Source organism: Jaculus jaculus, chromosome 17 (genome assembly GCF_020740685.1).
Source record: "Jaculus jaculus isolate mJacJac1 chromosome 17, mJacJac1.mat.Y.cur, whole genome shotgun sequence".
In the NCBI taxonomy this organism is placed as follows: domain Eukaryota; kingdom Metazoa; phylum Chordata; class Mammalia; order Rodentia; family Dipodidae; genus Jaculus; species Jaculus jaculus.
The window spans coordinates 11,168,146-11,188,731 of NC_059118.1; the positions used below are offsets into that span (position 1 = coordinate 11,168,146).

Here is a 20,586-nt window from a genome sequence, read left to right on the forward strand (position 1 = left end):
TCACTGTAGCCCAGGCTAACCTGGAATTTACTGTGTAGTCTCGACTAGTCTCAAACTCATGGTGAGCTCAGCCTCCCAAGTGCTGGGACTAAGTTGTGCGCCAACACTCCCAACTCCTTTTTTTTTTTGAGGTAGGGTTTTGCTCTAGCCCAGGCTGACCTGGAACTCACTATGTAGTCTCAGGCTAGCCTCAAACTCACAGTGATCCTCCTACCTCTCCCTCCGGAGTGCTGGGATTAAAAGTGTGCGCCACCACATCCGCCTTTTTTTTGTTTTTAATCTTGGTCCTGGAGACTGAGTTCAGTGTCTTCTGCAAGCTAAGGGCACTCACTCCCTGACCCCCAAACTGTTTTTCTTAATTTTTTTTTTTATTTTCTTATTTGAGAGAGATAAATAGATTGAAAGAGAGAGACTGGGTGTACCAGGGCCTTTGGCCACTGCAAACAAACTCCCGATGCATGCATCTCTTTGTGCATCTGACTTTACTTGGGTACTAGGGAATTGAACTCAGGTTCACAGGCTTTGCAGGGAAGTACCTTAACTGCTGGGCCATCTGTCCAGCCTCCTGACCCTCAAACTATGTTTGATTAGGTAACAACATTCAGTGTGTGTGTGTGTATGTGTTTTTTTTTGGGGGGGTTGTGCATGTGTGCACTGAGAGGATCCAACCCAGGGCCTTATATATGCTGGTGAGATCTCCACACTCCCAACATGACACTCATGTGCTTTATTTTATTTTTAAAAATTTGGCCAGTCGTGGTGGCGCACACCTTTAATCCCAGCAGCACTCAGGAGGCAGAGGTAGGAGGATTGCCGTAAGTTTGAGGCCACCCTGACACTACATAGTGAATTCCAGGTCAGCCTGAGCTAGAGTGAGACCCTGCCTCAAAAAAAAGTCATTGCCAGGCACAAAGGTGGCTAATGCCTTTAATCCCAGCACTGGGGAGGCTGAGGTAGGAGGACCACCATTCAAGGCCAGTCTGGAGCTACACAGTGAGTTCCAGATCAGCCTGGGCTAGAGTGAGACCTTGAGACTTTTTTAAAAAGTGTATTTTTTTATTTACTTATTAACATGTGGGGGGGGGGGCAGAGTTTCTTGCCTCTGCAAATGAATTCCAGATGCATGCTTCACTTTTGTATCTGGCTTTACCATGCATGGCTGAGGAACTTAACCCGGTTTGGCAGGTTTTACAAACAAGCACCTTTCACCACGGAGCCATTTTCCCCAGCCCCTGGCCTTGAATTTCTCATCCTCCTGCCTCTACGTCCCAAGTGCGGGAATTACAAGCACTGCACCACACCTTGCTGTCAAGGTCATCCTTGGTTACTGGCCAGTCTGGGCTAGAAACCGTTTCAAAAGTGGGTGTAGGGGGCTGGAGAGATGGCTTAGCGGTTAAGCGCTTGCCTGTGAAGCCTAAGGACCCCAGTTCGAGGCTTGACTCCCCAGGACCCACGTTAGCCAGATGCACAAGGGGGCACACGCGCCTGGAATTCGTTTGCAGTGGTCCGGAGGCCCTGGCACGCCCATTCTCTCTCCCTCTCTCTATCTGCCTCTTTCTCTGTCTGTCAATCTCAAATAAAAAAAAAAAAGTGGGTGTAGGGATAGCTGATGTCTGGTGGCCTGCATCTATAATCCCAAGTGTCTGAGTTTGAGGCCAATCTAGGCTGCGTAGTGAGATCTCATTGAAGGTGTTTAGGTATGGGCTGCAGGAGAAGAAACAGACACCAGCGAGTCAATGCAGAAGATCTCAAAGTCAAGAGTAGTCAGATGCTCTCGACTTCCCAGAGTTTGCTTTTATAAGAAAAAGAAATTATATATTTATTTGAGAGAGAGAGAGAAGAAAAAAAAAAAAAGAGGCAGCTAGAGAATGGGCACACCAGGGCCTCCAGCCACTGCAAACAAACTGTACACACATGCGCCCACCTTGTACATCTGGTTTATGTGGATCCTGGGGAATCAAACCTGGGTCCTTAGGCTTTGTAGGCAAGCGCCTTAGCCGCTAGGCTATCTCTATCTAGCCTCAGAGTTTGCTTTTTTTTTTTTTTTTGGTTTTTCGAGGTAGGGTCTCACTCTAGCCCAGGCTGATCTGGTATTCACTATGGAGTCTCAGGGTGGCCTCAAACTCATGGCAATCCTCCTACCTCTGCCTCCTGAGTGCTGGGATTAAAGGCGTGCACCACCATGCCCAGCACCAGAGTTTGCTTTTATTCACCTCATAGGATCATATCAGAACAATGGTAGTATGTCACAGACACCATTGTAAAACAGTGTGCTTTTGATTAGTTAGCTTGGTCAAACAGAAAACACTGCACATTGATACTCACATAATGATTATACTCTGAGTGACCTCAGTTCCAGCGAGATGTTCTCAAGAATGAACAAGAACAGGTTTCCCAGAAGGTGCGCCTTCCGGCCACCCCGTGCACAACGCTTCCGCTCGAAGGCTGAGAGCCAAGTATATTCATCGGCTGACTACACTGAACTCTCAAAACAAACACGCCCAAAATACAGTGACACATTCCACGTTGGACCCCTAGAAACTTCCCAAAGGAAAAACCAATTTAATTATTGATCCTTTCTGTCTTGGCTGGAGAATTCCATCCGACTTACAGGAATGCTTGCATATGTTCTTGTCCCTCTGTAGAAGGGCGCTATATACTATTTTTGTTTTGTGGGGGTCTGGGTTCTGGGGTTGGAACCCAAGACCTCACACATGCTAGGCAGGTATTCTACCACTGAGAAACAGCCCCAGCCCCCTTGTGCATGTTTTTTTTTTTTTTTTAGTTTTGTTTATTTTTATTTATTTGAGAGCAGCAGCAGACAGACAGAAAGAGAAAGAGGCAGATAGATAGAGAGAGAGAATGTGCACACCAGGGCTTCCAGCCACTGCAAACGAACTACAGACTCTGCATCTGGCTAACATGGGTCCTGGGGAATCAAGCCTCGAACCGGGGTCCTTAGGCTTCACAGGCAAGCGCTTAACCGCTAAGCCATCTCTCCAGCCCTTGTGCGGGGGTTTTATGTTGATTGCTGCGATGCAACAATGGACTGTTTTGTGTCAGATTTACTGGCACTAGTGTCCAGACAGTTTCATGGAGGTCTTCGGCTTGTCTTTGCTAGTTAGGAGGTCAAGGTCACTTTAGCGAATGGTCAGCTGCTTCCTTGGCTATGCCACTGGACCAGCATCTATTTAATACTTTTATTTTCAAGGTAGGGTCTCACTCTGGTCCAGGCTGACAAGGAATTAAATCAGGGTGGCCTTGAACTCACGGTGATCCTCCTACCTCTGCCTCCTGAGTTCTGGGATTAAAGGTGTGCGCCACCACACGGCTAACACTTTTTTTTAAAAAAATTCTTATTTATTTATTGTCTGAGGTAGGGTTTCACTCTAGTCCAGGCTGACCTGGAATTCACTCTGTATTCTCAGGGTGGGTGGCCTCGAGCTCACAATGATCCTCCTACCTCTGCCTTCCGAGTGCTGGGATTAAATTTTATTTATTTATATTTATTTATTTATTTTTGGAGAGAGAGAGAATCAGCAGGCCTGCACACTCCAGACACATGTACCACCTTGTGGATCTGCCTTATGTGGGTCCTGGAGAGTCAAACCAGGGTCCTTTGGCTTTGCAGGCAAGTGCCTTAACTGCTTAGCCATCTTTTCAGCCCACATGTGCTTCTTTTTAAAATGCAAGTCATTTATTGATTTATTTATTTGAGTAAGAGAAAGTGGCAGATAGAGAGGGAGAAAGAGAATGGACATACCAGGGCCTCTAGCAACTGCAAACAAACTCCAGATGTATGCGCCACTTTATGCATCTGACTTACATGGGTACTGGGGAATTGAACCTGGGTCCATAGGCTTTGCAGGCAAGCGCTTTACCTGCCAAGCCATCTCTCCAGACCCTTTTTATTGACAACTTCTATTATTATAGACAATAAGCCGCCGGGCGTGGTGGCTCACACCTTTAATCCCAGCACTTGGGAGGCAGAGGTGGGAGGATTGCCGTGAGTTCGAGGCCACCCTGAGACTCCATAGTGAATTCCAGGTCAGCCTGGGCTAGAGTGAGACCCTACCTCGAAAAACCAAAAAAAAAAAAACAACGACAATAAGCCATAATTCCCTCCCTTCCTGCACTTTCCCTTTCACAAATCTACCACCCCCCTCTTAATTAGTCTCTCTTTTACTTTGATGTGATTATCTTGTCCTCCTATTATATGGGTCTTGTGACTTCGAGGTCATGGATATACAGGCCATTTTGTGTCTGGAAGAGTGCCTTGTAAGGAGTCCTACTCTTCCTTTGGCTGATACATTCTTTCTACCACCTCTTCCGCCTTGGACCCTGAACCTTGGAAGGAGCACAGTGTGTGTGTGTGTGTGTGTGTGTGTGTGTGTGTATTGGATCACCAGGCCTTTTGCCACTGCAAATGAACACCAGATGCTTACATGGGTGGCTTGGGAATCGAACCCAACAAGTTAGGCTTTGGAAGCAAACACCACTGAGCCATCTTCTCTGTCCCTATTTGTTTGTTTGTGAAACCGGGTCTCTTGAAGCACAGGTTGGGCCTTGAATTGGGCTGCACAGCCTTAGGTGACCTTGAATTGGGCTGCACAGCCTTAGGTGACCTTGAGTTCCTGCCCCTCCCACCTCCACTTAACTTGTCCAGTACGGGAATAACAGGCGCCGACTCTCCCGATGCTGGTTTCCCCTTCTGAGAAATTCCACCGGGAGAGCAGCCCTTTTCCTAACTCGCAAGGTGCAGGCGGAAGTGGCCCCCGCTTAGCTGTGGTGCATTGGAAATGCACAAGCGCCGTGGAGACCCCCCCGCCCCACCCCATACCCTCCACGGCAACTTGGCTGCCAGCCCGTGGCACCTTCTTCCCGATGTACTTGAGTGTACGCTTGGCCCACTCCAACTCAGGCTGTGGAGTAGAACTTGGCACTGTGACCCTGCAACACAGCGATTGAGAAACGCGCCCAGGCTGTGGGCTGGCTGCCCGGCCCCATTCATTACAGCAGCAGATGGGGACGGTTGCTGGCCTCTTGCCATGGCCTCGGGGACAGTCACCCCAGTCCTAGAGAGAAGAGCATGACCTCCCCAGAGCGTCCACGAAATAGAGGCTGGAGAGAAGAGCGTGAGCCTGGTGTGGTGCCTCAAGTATTCCCGGCCCCTGGGCTGCCTAGTTAATTCTAGGACAGCCTGGACTATAGTGAGATCATGTCTCAAAAAAAAAAAAAAAAAAAAAAGGTGGGGGCCAGGAGAGATGGCTTAGCGCTTAAGGCACCTGCCTGCAAAGCCAAAGGACCCAGGTTCAATTCCGCAGGGCCCACATAAGCCAGATGCACAAGGGGGCTCATGCATGTGGAGTTTGTTTGCAGCAGCTGAAGGCCCTGTCACACCCATTCTCTCTCTTTCTCTCTCTCTCACTCAAGTAAATAAATAAAAGTAAAATATTCAAAGGCATGCACCACCACTCCCAGCTTACTTAAAAAAAAAAAAAAAAATGAGGAAGCCAGGCGGGGTGGCGCACGCCTTTAATCCCAGCCTTTGGGAGGCAGAGGTAGGAGGATCGCTGTGAGTTCGAGGCCACCCTGAGAATACAGAGTGAATTCCAGGTCAACCTGAGCTAGAGCAAGACCCTACCTTGAAAAAAAAAAAAAAAAAAAAGAGGCAGGATGGCTTAAGAAGGGAATGAAGCGTTAAACTTGGGGCCATAGACCTTCCTGTATTTGCCCCAGGTGAGTACTTTGCTCTTTACCGGAATGGGACACCTGGACACGGTCTTTGCCCTTGTGAAACCTCACCTTCAAGTCTGAGATAAATAAGGACTTGAAAGATATGATCAAAAGAGACAGAAGCCTGGGGTGGTGGCGCACACCTTTAATCCCAGCGTTGGGTGGTGGAAAGGGGACCAAGGTAAGAGGATCACCTTGAGTTCAAGGCCACCCTGAAACTACATAGTGAATTCCAGGTCTGCCTGGACTGGAAACTCTACCTCAAAAAGAAAAAAAAAAAAAAAAAAAAAAAGTCTGGGGAAATAGTGCATGCCTTTAATCCTAACACTTGAGAGGCTGATGTAGGAGGATCTCGGAGTTGAATGTCAGCCTGGGCTAGAGTGTGATCCTGCCTCAAACAAACAAATACAAAGTCACACAGTAGATAGGCTGGAGAGATGGCTTAGCGGTTAAGCGCTTGCCTGTGAAGCCTAAAGAACCCCGGTTAGAGGCTCGATTCCCCAGGACCCACGTTAGCCAGATGCACAAGGGGGCGCACACGTCTGAAGTGCATTTGCAGCACTTGGAGGCCCTGGCACACCCATTCTCTCTCTCTCTCTCTCTTTCTCTCTCTGTCACTCTCAAATAAATAAATGAAAATGAATAAAAAATATAAAAAAAGAAACTACACAGTAGAATGGTACCTACGTCACAAGCTTAGGTGCGCACACACACACACACACACAGATAGATAACACATATATAATCTCATTTATTTATTTGAGAGAGTATGTGGGTGAGCTAGGGCCTCCTGTTACTACAAACTCCAAACGCACACATCACTTTGAGCATCTGGCTTTACACGGGAACTGGGGACTTAAACCTGGTCCGTCAGGCTTTGCTGAGCCATCTCTCCAGCCTGACATTACCTTTTCAACCACTGATCCATTTTCTTAGTCCCAGACATTAACTTTTTAAACAGTATTTCTGGGCTACAGAGATGGCTTAGAGGTTAAGGTACTTGCCTACGAAGCCTAAGGCCCCTGGTTCGATTCCTCAGTACCCATGTAAGCCAGATGCACAAAGAGGCACATGCATTTGGAGTTTGTTTGCAGTGGCTAGAGGCCCTGGCATGCCCATTCTCTCTCTCTGTCTCATAAACAAATAAACAGGTTTTTGTTGTTGTTGTTGTTTGTTTGTTTGTTTGTTTGGTTTTTCAAGGTAGGGTCTCACTCTAGCCCAGGCTGATCTGAAATTCACTATGTAGTCTCAGGGTGGCCTTGAACTCATGGTGATCCTCCTACCTCTGCCTCCCAAGTGCTGGGGTTAAAGGTGTGCGCCACCACTCCTGGCTTGACAGTATTTCTTAAAGGCTGTCCTATGGTCCAAAGACTCCTTCCACCAAAGTCGCCAAGCCTGCCAGGCTTACTGAATCATGTTTCCCAAAGATAAGGCAGATTTTTCTCCTGAGGGACTTTGCCTTTTGACCATTTTAAAATAGAACTTCTGCTCCTGGCCACAGGAATGTAAACTTGCTTAGGGGATGTTTGCATCCTGGCCTGCTGGTAGCTCTGAGCGTTTGTGTAAATAAAGGTGTTATCACCTGGGTGGTAAAATGTATCCAGAACTCTCCCACAGTGCTTCCCCCATGCCACCTATCACCCTTGGCAATGAATCCAACAGGCACGCCAGGGCACTTCAGGCAGCTAGGACCTCTCAGGAAGAGTAAGGTAAGGTATCCTTGTCCTGTCCTTTGGGGAACCTCCATTCCTCTAGACTGATGGGAAAGGAGGCCAGGAGAAGTCATAAATATTCAAGTCTTTTCATGGCCCTGTGGGAAGATGCTTCCCTCTTTGGAGCTAGAAGCATGAGGCTCAGGAGTTCATGACCAGCCTTGGCTATATATTGAGTTTGAGGCTACATAATATCATGTCTTAAAATAAAAAGGGGGCTGGAGAGATGGCTTAGTGGTTAAGGTGTCTGCCTGTAAAGCCAAAGGATCCTGGTTCAGTTCTCCAGGACCCACCTAAGGGTGCATGCGTCTGGAGTTTGTCTGCAGTGGCTGGAGGCCCTGGCATACACATTCTTTCTGCTTCTTTCTCTCTCTCTCAAATAAATAAATAAAATATATTTAAAAAGAAAAAAACAAACAAAAAGGGCTGGAGAGATGGCTCAATGGTTAAGGCATTTGCCTACAAAGCCTAATGGCCCTCGTTCAATTTCCCAGTATCCATGTACAAAGTGGCACATGCAACTGTAGCTCATTTGCAGTGGCTGGAGGCCCTGGCATGCCCGTTCTCTCTCTATCTCTCTCTTTGTGTCTCAAAGTGACACATGAATATGGAGTTATTTGCAGTGGCAAGAAGCCCTGGCATGCCCATTCCCTCTCTCTTCTTGCAGCTAAATAAATAAACATATTTTTTAGAAAAAGAAACAGGGCCAGGCATGGTGGTGCACGCCTTTAACCCTAGCACTCAGGAGGCAGAGATAGAAGGATCGCCATGAGTTCAAGGCCACCCTGAGACTACATAGTGCATTCCAGGTCAATCTCTACTAGAGCAAGACCCTACCTCAAAAAAAAAAAAAAAAAAAAAAGAAAGAAAGAAAGAAAAGAAAAAAAAAAAAAAAAAGAAACAGGGCCCCAGGAAAAGGCTAAGTCAGGAAAATGTGTGTCATGTACGCATGAGAATTTGAATGAATGCACATGCCCAGCACACACGTAAAGGTAGGCATCGTGGCAGGTGCCCATGGTCACAGCACTGGGAGGCAGACCAAGAGGTTGTCCAAGTTACGCTGGCTAGTTTTGTTTTGTTTTTCCCAGGGTAGGGTCTTACTCTAGCCCAGGCTGACTTGGGATTCTCTGTCATCTCACAGTGGCCTCGAACTCATGGTGATTGCCCTCCCTCTGCCTCCCAAGTGCTGAAATTAAAGGCGTGCGCCACCATACCGGCACTGGCCTAGTTTTTGAGGCCCTGACCAAAAAAAAAAGTGGGGCTAGAGATGGCTCATCAATTACAGGCGCTTGCTTGAAAGCATGATGACCCAGGTTCAATTCCCCATTACCCACATAAAGCCAGCTGCACAAAGTGGCACATGAGTTTGGAGTTTGTTTACAGTGGCAAGCAGGCCCTGGTGCGCCCATACTCTGCCTGCCTCTTTCTCTCTGCATTTTTCTCCTCTTAACTAAATAAATTATATATAAAATTTTATTTGTTTGAGAGCAACAGAGAAAGAGGCAGAGAGAGAGAGAGAATGGGCACATCAGGGCCTCCAGCCACTGCTAATGAGCTCCAGACGCGTGCGCCCCCTTGTGCTTCTGGCTAACATGGGACCTGGGGAACTGAGCCTCGAACCGGGGTCCTTAGGCTTCACAGGCAAGCACTCAACCGCTAAGCTAAGCCATCTCCCCAGCCCCAAAATATATATTTTTTAATAATTAAATTTGGCTCAAGGTCACCCTGAGACTACATACATAGTGAATTCCAGGTCAGGCTGGGCTAGAGTGAGACCTTACCTTGAAAAGCCAAAAACAATAAGAAGAAGATTTAAAAAAAAAAAAAAAAGTGTGGAGAGCAATCGAGGAAGATAACTTCATGTTGACCTCTGGCCTCCTCACACACGTGTGCACATCCTCATGAACCTACACAGAGAGAGAGAGAGAGAGCAAACCTCCCAGACTCCTCCCAAGAGATAGCAAAGTTTTCCTGCCAGCATTTTGGAAGATCACCGAGAAGCAATCAAAATACAGTCCTAGTTCTTGCCAGATCTCTGTGGTAGGGAGTGTGTGTCCCAGACTGCACCGCAGCCTTCACCAGCCGGGTGGGACAGCAGCAAGGGGAGAAGCTTAGGGTGCCGGCTTCTTGGGTCTCCAGCCAAGTTCCCCATGTGGCAGCCGGGGTACTTTGAGCACACTGCTACTTTGCTTCGTTGCTCTTGGCATTGGTACCCGCTGTCTGTAATTATGGTTTGGGTTAGGTGGCATGACCCCCAGGAGAGTGCATGGTGTCCCGGCGTCATCTGCTGGGATCCTGGTTATTTGTTTTCTCACCCTTGGCCAGAACCGTTCTGAAGCCACATAAGGGAGACTGGAGTAAACTCACCAAGGGCCCCCGTTCAAGGTGAAGTTCAAGGGTAGTCCAGGCCCATGCTTGTAATCCTAGCTTTTTGAAAGCCAAGGCCAGAGGGTTTGTTACATATATATTTTTTTCCTCCTCTTTTCTGTTTCTTTCCTTTCCTCCCTCCCTTTTTTCCTTTTTATTTATTTAATGGCAAAAAATAAATAAATAAAAAGAGGGCTGGAGAAATGGCTTAGCCGTTAAGGTGTTTGCCTACAAAGCCAAAGGGTGCAGGTTCGATTCACCAGGACCCATGTAAGCCTGATGCACAAGGGGCACGTGCATCTGGAGGTTGTTTGCAGTAGCTGGAGGCCCTGGTGTGCCCATTCTCTCTCTCTGTCTCTCTGTCTCTCTCTCTCTCTGCTTGCAAATAAATAAGTAAAATACAATAAAAAAATAAAAAGAGTGTGTATGTGCCAGGACCTCCTGCCACTGAAAACATACCACTTTGTGCAACTGGCTTTATTTAGGTGCTGATGTATTGAAACTGGGCCAGCAGGCTTTGCAAGCAAGCACCTTTAGCCATCAATCCTTCTCTCCAGCCCACCTCGTTCTCCCTCACCCCCACACCAGTTGACGTCAGGAACAAAGCTCAGCGTAGCCCAGTGCTCTAGGCTGCCTTGACATTTGGACAAGGATCCTTCACTTTCATTCGACTTCAGGGGTCAATTTGTTCAACAACCAAGAGTAGAGGACTGGGTCAAGTGGGGTTTTTTGTTGCTGTTTTTGTTGTTGTTGTTGTTTTGGTTGGTTGGTTGTTTTTGTTTTTTCAAGGTAGGGTCTAGCTCAGGCTGACCTGGAATTCACTATGGACTCTTAGGGTGGCCTCGAACTCATGGTGATTTTCCTGCCTCTGCCTCCCAAGTGCTAGGATTAAAGGCGTGCGCTGCTACACCCGGCTGTTTGTTTTTGAGGTAAGGTCTTGCTCTAACCCCATGCTGACCCAGAATTCACTATGTAGTCTCAGGGTGGCCTTGAACTCATAGCCATTCTCCTACCTTGGCCTCCCGGGTGCTGGGATTAAATATGTGTACTATCACATGAGTCAGTGTTTTTTTTGTTTTGTTTTGTGTTTCAAGGTAGGGTCTCACTCTGATCTAGGCTGACCAGGAATTTACTATGTATTCTCAGGGTGGCCTCGAACTCTTGGCAAGCCTCCTACCTCTGCCTCCGGAATGCTGGGATTAACAGCATGCGCCACAACGCCTGACTGAATCAGTGTTTTAAAAATGACTGTATTTATTTTCAAGCAGAGAGCACACTCACACCAGGGTCACCTGCCGCTGCAAACAAACCACAGATGCCTGAGCTTCACTTCATATGAAACTTTATGTGGGCACTGGGGAATCGAACCCTGGCCAGCAGGCTTTGCAAGCAAGCACTTTCAAGCTGAGCCATCTCCCCAACCTCTGAGTCAGTTTTATTGTTGTTTCTAAGTCAGTTTTACTGCCTAGTAGTCAACCCCGAAACCTAATAGTCTTAAACAACCATCATTAGTGAGCTCATGATTCTGGGGGCAGTGTGGGATGAGTAACCCAGGGGGTGTTCTGCTGGTGGAGTGGACTCATTCCTAAGCAATAGTAGTCATCTAGGGGGCTGGCTGGGACACTTGGTCCTAGAGGGTGTCTGTCACACAATGGGCTTCAGCTGGTCACACAGCCTTTTCTTTAGCAGGCTAGCTTGGGCTTCTCCACGTGATGGGCTTTCTAGGCGCTTTGTAAACCATTGCCTGAGTTAGTCTCGTTTTTCCAGCCTTTGAATTCAGTAGATGCACAGCCTCCTAAATCGGTGACTTTAAGCCTCCCTGACTGACACACAGTGCGTGTCTTTTAAAAAAATATGTTTGCCAGGCGTGGTAGCTCACGCCATTAATCCCAGCTCTCAAGAAGCAGAGGTAGGAGGATCGCCATGAGTTCGAGGCCACCCTGAGAATACAGAGTGAATTCTAGGTCAGCCTGGGCTAGAGTGAGACCCTTCCTTGAATAGGTGTGTGTGTGTGTGTGTGTGTGTGTGTGTGTGTGTGTGTGTGTGTTATTTTGCAAGGAGAGAGAAAGGGCACACCAGAGCTTCTTGTCACTACAGATGAACTCCAGATGCGTGCACTGCCTTGTACGTCTGACTTTACATGGGTACTGGGAATTGAACCCAGGCTGGCAGGCTTTCTAAGCAAGTGCATTGAGTTGCCGAGCCATCTTCCCTACCCAGAGGACATCTTTTGTTATTGTTTGTTTTGTTTTCTTTGGGTCCGTTGGCTTTGCAGGCAAGTACCTTAATTAACCACGAAGCCATTTCTCCAGCCCCTGGAAATTTTTCTTGAGACAAGGCCCAGGATGGCCTCAAACGTACTATGCAGCCAAGAACGAACTTGAACCTCTCATTCTCCTGCCGCCCCTTCTCAAGTACTATACAGGAGTCTACCACCACATCTGATTTATGTGGTTCTAGAATTGAACTCAGAGCTTCATTTGTAGTAGGCAATAATCCCTACCAAACACCTGTGGAAGCTGGGTTTCTTTTTCTTTTCTTTTTTTTTTTTTTAAATTTATTTGAGAGAGAGAATGAGGGAGAGAGAATGGGCACACCAGGTCCTCCAACCACTGTAAATGAACTCTAGATGCATGTGCCACCTTGTGCATCCGGCTTACATGAACCCTGGGGAATCGAACCGAGGTCCTTTGGCTTAGCAGGCAAATGCCTTAACCACTAAGCCATCTCTCTAGCCCAAAGCTGGGGTTTTACATGAAGTCTGGTGTGTGTTTTGAAGTCATTTCCAGTGACTCAGGGTGAGGCCCCAAGCCTTTTAGTTACCATGTCCACAGGGAGTAGTGCCAAGTGGCTGTTGGACTCCACACTGGGTGCTTCTTGCCTTTGTTAATAGCTGGGCCTGCAGGGTGTGTTCATCTAAAACCTTGGCTAGGATGTCAGACAGCGCTGGCTTGGAGCACCCAGACATCATGAATCTCCGTCATCCATGGTTAAGAGCTGTGGTTCTGGGCTGGAGGGGTGGCTTAGCAGCTAAGGCGCTTGCCTACAAAGCCAAAGGACCCAGGTTCAATTCCCCAGGGCCCATGTAGGCCAGATGCACAAGGTGGCACATGCATCTGGAGTTCGTTTGCAGAGGTTGGAGGCCCTGGCACGTCCATTCTCTCTCTCTGCCTCTTTCTCTCTCACTAGGATCACTAGGATCGTCCTACCTCTGCCTCCCAAGTGCTGGGATTAAAGGCATGTGCCACCATGCCCGGCTTAAAAATAAAACATATTTTAATAAAAGAGTTGTGGCTGCTTGGGGACTGGAGTGATAGCCCTGCACCACTCAGGTTTGATCATTTTTAAATGTTTTAACAGCCGAGCGTGGTGGCACCCGCCTTTAATCCCAGCACTTGGGAGGCAGAGGTAGGATTGCTATGAGTTCGAGGCCACCCTGAGACTACATAGTGAATTCCAGGTCAACCTGGGCTACAGTGAGACCCTGCCTAGAAAAATAAAATAAAATAAAATGTTTTCACAGTAGTACATTCATATTGGCAAGCATCCGATCTAAAGAACTGTCTTCCTCTTGTAAAGAAAAAAAAAAACAAGGCTGGAGAGATGGCTTAGCGGTTAAGCGCTTGTCAGTGAAGCCTAAGGACCCGGGTTCAAGGCTCAATTCCCCAGGACCCATGTTAGCCAGATGCACAAGGGGGCGCACGCGTCTGGAGTTTGCTTACAGTGGCTGGAGGCTCTGGTGCGCCCATTCTCTCTCTCTCTCTCTCTCTCACTCACTCTCAAATAAATAAATTTTAAAAACTGACCAAAAAATAAATAAATAAATAAATAAAATAAAATAACAAAACAAAGCTGGAAGCTAGGGCTATAACTCAGTTGGTAGAGTGTGCCTGCCTGTTAGGCATGAGGGCCTGGGGCCATTCCCACAGCACGGAAAATGGGACTTGGCGACACAGTTAACACCTGCCGTCCCAGGACCAGGGAGGTGGGGGCAGGGCGATCCAAAGTTCAAAGTTATCCTTGCCTATATATGGAGTTCAGTGCCAATCTGGGCTACTTGTGACCCTGTCTCAAAAGGGGCGGGGGAGGAGTCTGACTTAGTGAATAAGGTGCTTGATGTACAAGAACAAAGATCCCAGAACCCATGTAAAAGCCAGGCACACGCCTGTAATCCCAGCACTGGGGAGACAGGCAGGAGGATCCCTAGGGCATGATGCTAATCTAGCCAAATTTATAAGAGACCCTGTCGCAAAAAACACAAGGTGAGCCAGGTGTGGTGGCTCATACCTTTAATCTGAGCACTCAGGAAGCAGAGGTAGGAGGATTGCCGTGAGTTTGAGGCCACCGAGACTAAGTAGTGAATTCCAGGTCAGCCTGGGCTAGAGCAAGACCCTTCCTCGAAAACCAAAAAATATTTTTAAAAAATAATGAACATGGTGGATGGGCTGGAGACATGGCTTAGAGGTTAAGGTGATCTCTTGCGAAGCCTAAGGACCCATGTTCGACTCTCCGGATCCCACTTAAGCCAGACACACAAAGGTGGCGCAAGCATCTGGAGTTTGATGGCAGTGGCTGAGGCTCTGGCACACCAATTCTCTCTCCCTAAAAAATAATTTAAAAAATATATGGGCTGGAGAGATGGCTTAGCAGTTAAGGCACTTGCCTGCAAAGCCAAAGGACCTCAGTTTGATTCCCTAGGGACCCATGTAAGCCAGATACACAAGGTGACGCATGCATCTGGAGTTCGTTTGCAGGGGATGGAAGCCCTGGAACACCCATCCTCTCTCTCTCTGTCGCCAAAAAAAAAAAAAAAAAAACAAACCTGAAACTGGCCAGGTATGGTGGCACATGCCTTTGATCCCAGCCCTCTGGAGGCAGAGGTATGAAGATGGCTGTAAGTTCCAGGCCAGCCTCGGTTACACACCGTCCCTTGAAAAATACAAAAACAAAAAAAATTGAAACCGAATATTTACGACACAATTCCTCGTCCCAGTCTCTCTTCAGTCCTTGGAAACTTTCCTTCAGTTCCTGTCTCGACTATTCAATGACTCTTGAACTTTAGATGGTGCCCATGTGAATGGAATGACTTCTTGCGCTATGCCGGCCATATCTCCCTTAGCAGAATGTGTTCCAGGTTCTTTCATAATGCAGTCTGTGTCATGTTATCTTAGCTGGATAACATCCCCTGTGTGTACTGCCCATATGACATTTTGCTTAGTTATTATTAGTTTTTTTTGTTTTTTTTTTTTTGAGGTAGGACCTCACTCTGGCTGATCTGGAATTCACTATGTAGTCTCAGAGTGGCCTTGAACTTATGGTGATCCTCCTACCTCTGCCTTCCGACTCCTGGGATTAAAGGCACGTACCATCACGCCCGGCTTTTTTGTTGTTTGTTTTATTTATTTATTTGAGAGCGACAGACAGAGAAAGAGGCAAATAGAGAGAGAGAGAGACAGAGAGTGGGCGTGCCAGGGCTTCCAGCCATTGCAGACGAATTCCAGATGCGTGCGCCCCCTTGTGCATCTGGCTAACATGGGTCCTGGGGAATCGAGCCTCGAACCGGGGTCCTTAGGTTTCACAGGCAAGCGCCTAACCGCTAAGCCATCTCTCCAGCCCCCACCCTTTTATTTTTTATTTTTTTATTTTTTGTTTTTTCTGAGGTAGGGTCTCACTCTGGCTCAGGCTGACCTGGAATTCACTGTGTAGTCTCCGGGTGGCCTCCCAAGGGCTGGGATTAAAGACATGCGCCACCACGCCCAGCACCCCCCTTTTTTTAAGGACTGAGACTAAATAGTGAATTCTAGGTCAGCCTGGACTAGCGAGGCATATATATATATTTACAAATATAAATAGATTAAGAGAAGTAAAGAAAAGGAAGTACAGAGAGCTCCTGCCGCATGAAGGCAAGAGGGGGTAGGGAGCCCGTGTGGAGTAGGAGTTCCCTCCTCCCCATCTCAACCCAGTCAGGCTGAGACAAGGGGAGGCTTACCAGAGCTGGATCCTGGCAGTTTAGCAGGAGAAATGAACAACCAAAAAGAGCTATCTTTGATGTTTTATTTTTTTATTTGTTTGTTTTTTTTCAAGGTAGGGTCTCACTCTAGTCCAGGCTGATCTAGAATTCACTATGTATTGTCAGGGTGGCCTTGAACTCACAGCGATCCTCCTACCTCTGCCCCCTGAGTTCTGGGGTTAAAGGCGTGCGCCACCACACCTGGCTATCTTTGATTTTTAAATATTTATTTTAATCACAGAGAGTATAGGCATGCCAGGGCCTCTTGCCACTGCAAATAAATTCCAGATACATGTGCCACTTTACACAGATAACTTGGGAATTGAATCCAGGCCCATAGGCTTTGCAAGAAAGTACCTCTTTGTCTCTTCAGCCCCCTATAATTTTTCCTTTTTGTTTGTTTGTTAGTTTGCTTTGTTTTGTTTTTTTGTTTCTTTTGTTTTCCGAGCTAGGGTCTCGCTCTAGCTCAGGGTGACCTGGAATTCTCTTTGTAGTCTCAGGGTGGCCTGGAACTCACAGCGATCCTCCTACCTCTGCCTCCTGAGTGCTGGGATTAAAGGCGTGTGCCACGATGCCTGGCATATAATTTTTCTTTTGTTTTTATTTTCCTGGTAGGGTAACGCTCTAGCCCAGGCTGACCTGGAATTCACTATGTAGTCTCAGGCTGGCCTTGAACTCACAGTGATCCTCCTACTTCTGCCTCCTGAGTGCTGGGATTTAAGGCGTACAACACCAAGCCCAGCTTTATGGTAATTTTTTTTTTTTTTTTTTTTTTTTGAGGGAGAATCTCAACTGTAGTCCAGGCTTACCTGAAAGTCACTCTATAGCTCAGGCTGGCCTTTCGGATCTGAGGCCAGTGGAAGCTGATCGGCTCAGCGGGGAGCTGGTGTTCTGCCCGGCCGCTCACTGAATGGCAGTCCCCTGAGAGGGCAGAGAAAGACGGGACTGATGACTTAGTATCCATTCTCAGAACCTGTTTCTTTAATTAAACTTTTTTGCTTGTTTTTTTCTTATACTTTATTTATTTATGTGTGAGAGAGAAAGAAGCACATAGACAGAATGGGCACACCAGGGCCTCCAGCCCCTGCACACACACAAAAAAAGCTCCAGGGCTGGAGAGGTGGCTTAGCGGTTAAGCGCTTGCCTGTGAAGTCTAAGGACCCCGGTTCGAGGCTCGATTCCCCAGGACCCACGTTAGCCAGATGCACAAGGGGGCGCACGCGTCTGGAGTTCGTTTGCAGTGGCTGGAGGCCCTGGCGCACCCATTCTCTCTCTCTCTGCCTCTTTCTCTGTCTGTTGCTCTCAAGTAAATAAATAAAAATGAACAAAAAAAATTAAAAAAAAAAAAAAGCTCCAGACATATGCGCAGGCTCCCCCTTGTGCATCTGGCTTACTTGGCTACAGGGGCCCTAGCGAATTGATCTGAGGTCCTCAAGGTTTTGCATGTTAACGCCTTAACCACTAAGCAATCTCTCCGGACTCCCTGCCCCCCAGCCACTTTTTGAGGGAGGGTCTCGCTCTAGCCAAGGCAGACCTGGAATTCACTATGTAGTCTTAGGCTGACCTCCAACTCAGTGATCCTCCTACCTCTGCTTCCCGAGTGCTGGCCACCATGCCCAGCTACCTTTTTTTTTTTAATTAGAAATTTAATTTAATTTTTAATTAGACTGAATGATCCTCGAGCCCCAGTGATTCTGTCTCTGATCCCTCAGGACATGGGTTACAGACATGCATGGCCACGCTGGTCTCTTTATGTGGGTCCTGGGGCTCAAACTGAGGTTCTCATGCTTATGTAAAAAGTGCTGTTACCCACCAATGAGCCATCTCCCTGCCCTGCCTTCCCGGTTTTAAAAGAAAGATTACTCGTATTAGCAATAAGCACTTTAAAAATAGTTTGCATAAACATTTTAAAAGGTCTAAAGTACCATACTAGGGGCTAGAGAGATGGCTTAGTGGTTAATCACTTGCCTGTGAAGCCTAAGGACCCTGGTTTGAAGCTCAATTCCCCAGAACCCATGTAAGCCAGATGCATAATGGGACAAACATGTCTGGAGTTCGTTTGCAATGGCTGGAGGCCCTGATGCACCCATTCTCTCTCTCTGCCTATTTCTCTCTCTGTCTGTCTGTTGCTCTCAAATAAATAAATAAATAAAAGTAAACAAACAAACAAACAAACAAACAAAAAAGATTTTAAAGTGCCATACTAGCTCATATCTTAAACAATGTAAGAAATCTATTGTACTCTTGCCAATTAATATTTCTGCTTTTGGGAGATTGCCCAGTGGTTAAAGGCACTTGTTTACAAAGCCCAGTGGCTAGGTTCAGTTCCCCAATACCCACATAAATCCAAATGCACAAAGTGGCACACATGTCCGGAGTACATTTGGGGTGGCATTCTCCCTCTCTCTCCTTGCAAGTGTTTATTTATTTACTTGGTTTGGGGAAGTAGGGTCTCACTCTGGCCCAGGCTGACCTGGAATTCACTTACATAGCCTTAGGATGGTCTCAAACCCATAGAGATCCTCCTACCTCAGCCTTCCAAGTATTGGGATTAAAGGCACCACTCCCAGCCTAATAAAAAAAAATTTTTTTTTTAAATACTGCTTCTTTGGGGGATGAAGACATTGAATCAGAATTAAAGGTTGCCTCCACCTCCACCCTGCCCACAGGTACCACCTCAGCGCTAGGATTACAGGCTTGCCCGCCGTGCCTGGTTGATGCATGGGGGGAGGGGAACTGAGGTCTTCATGCTAACTGTCTCATAACTCACTCGTCCGGCCGAACCACAATGCCCGAGCCCAAATGCAGGTTTTCTGCGTCTCAATCAAATGCTTTTTCTCTTCTGCCTTAGTTTAAATTTCTTTTCTTCTCCGTGGTCTCTTATAGGGGGTCAGCTGTTGCAAAAATAATTGGGAATAATGTCAAGAACTTGCAGAAGTTTGCCTCCACGGTCAAGATGTGGGTCTTTGAAGAAACAGTCAATGGGAGAAAACTGACAGATATCATAAATAATGACCATGAAAATGTCAAATATCTCCCTGGACACAAGCTGCCAGAAAATGTGGTGAGATTCTGGGTTGATCCACACAGTGGGCTCATTTTGTAGGCCATGTGCCGGAGTGGCACAGGAGAACTGGATTTGACAAGAAAAGTCAGAAAGAGAGAGAGAGAGAGAGAGAGAGAGAGAGAGAGAGAGAGAGAGGAAAAAATGGGCACGCCTGGGCCTCTAGGAACTCAAAATGCATGCTCCCCATTGGGCATCTGGCTTTATGGTGGTGCTGGGGAGTCAAACTCTGTTTGCTAGGCTCCGCAGGCAAGTGCTTTAAACACTTAAACATCTCTCCAGCTCAGTGTTTGTGGATTTAAAAACATTTTTTTTTAAATATATTTTTTAAAATTTTTATTTATTTATTTGAGAGTGACAGACACAGAGAGAAAGACAGATAGAGGGAGAGAGAGAGAATGGGCGCGCCAGGGCTTCCAGCCTCTGCAAACGAACTCCAGACACGTGCGCCCCCTTGTGCATCTGGCTAACGTGGGACCTGGGGAACCGAGCCTCGACCTGGGGTCCTTAGGCTTCACAGGCAAGCGCTTAACCGCTACGCCATCTCTCCAGCCCTTAAAAACATATTTTTTTATTTTATTTTATTTTATATTTTGGGTTTTTTGAGGTTAGGGTTTTACTCCAGCCCAGGCTGACCTGAAATTTACTATGTAGTCTCAGGGTGGCTTCAAACTCACAGTGATCCTCCTACCTTTGTTTCCTGAGTGCTGAGATTAAAGGTGGAAGCCGCTAATGCCCAGCTTAAACAATTTTTTAATATTTAATTAATTTATTTATGAGAAATAAAAAATGGTGTGCCAGGGCCTCTACCCACTGAAAATGAACTCCAGATGAATGTTCCACCTTGTGCATCTGGCTTTACATGAGTACTTCAGAATTGAACCTGGGTCCTTAGGTTTTATAGGCAAGCACCTTAACCTCTGAGCAATCTCTCTGGCCTCTCAAATAATTTTTTAGTGTTTATTTATTTGAAAGAGAGTGAGAGCTGGTGAGAGAAAGAATGGGCATGCCAGGGCCTCCTGCCACTGCAAACTCCAGGCACATGTGCCACTTTGTGCATCTGGCTTTACATGGGTACTGGGGACTCAAACCGAGGCTGTCAGGTTTTTTTAAGCAAGTGCCTTTAAACACTGAGCTGTCTCCCCAGCCTAAGTTTGAACTAATTTAATTACCCCTAATAGAAACCTGTACCCTTAATGGTCACCTGTGGTTCCCCTATTGCTTCCAACCCTAGGAAAATACTAATTTACTTTCTGTCTTTATAGATTTGCCTTTTGGTGGCAGTGCCCAAGCTGGCCTCAAACTCTAGTCCCCCTGCCTCAGCCTCTGGGGGGCGAGTCTTACAAACATATAGCACCACACCTGGTTGGCAGTTCTGTTCTCTATACTGGGAGCCCGCAGGCGCTGTATCTCAGAATGGTTGTGGTAGCCCTGGGCTTCACACCCTCCCCCACTGTTGGAGGAACAGACCCACAGACACTGCCCAAGAATAAGACATTCACTTCCCAGAAGCCCCAGCAAACACTTGATACCTTGGTTTTTATTATTTTATTTTTGGTTTTTTGATTTTTCAAGGTAGGGTCTCACTCTAGCCCAGGCTGACCTGGAATTCACTATGGAGTCTCAGGGTGGCCTCGAACTCTCGGCGATCCTCCTACTTCTGCCTCCCGAGTGCTGGGATTAAAGGCATGCGCCAC

The 20,586-nt window shown here is 47.1% G+C and overlaps 1 protein-coding gene across 1 annotated transcript in view; it reads left to right on the forward strand.

Moving 5' to 3' along the window:
- Positions 1-20,586, forward strand: part of Gpd1l (glycerol-3-phosphate dehydrogenase 1 like) — a 43,086-nt gene that overhangs the window by 1,746 nt on the left and 20,754 nt on the right. The window contains exon 2 of the mRNA XM_045136895.1: positions 18,712-18,889. Coding sequence (XP_044992830.1) covers positions 18,712-18,889 — 178 coding nt within the window. The remainder of the gene's footprint in view (positions 1-18,711; positions 18,890-20,586) is intronic.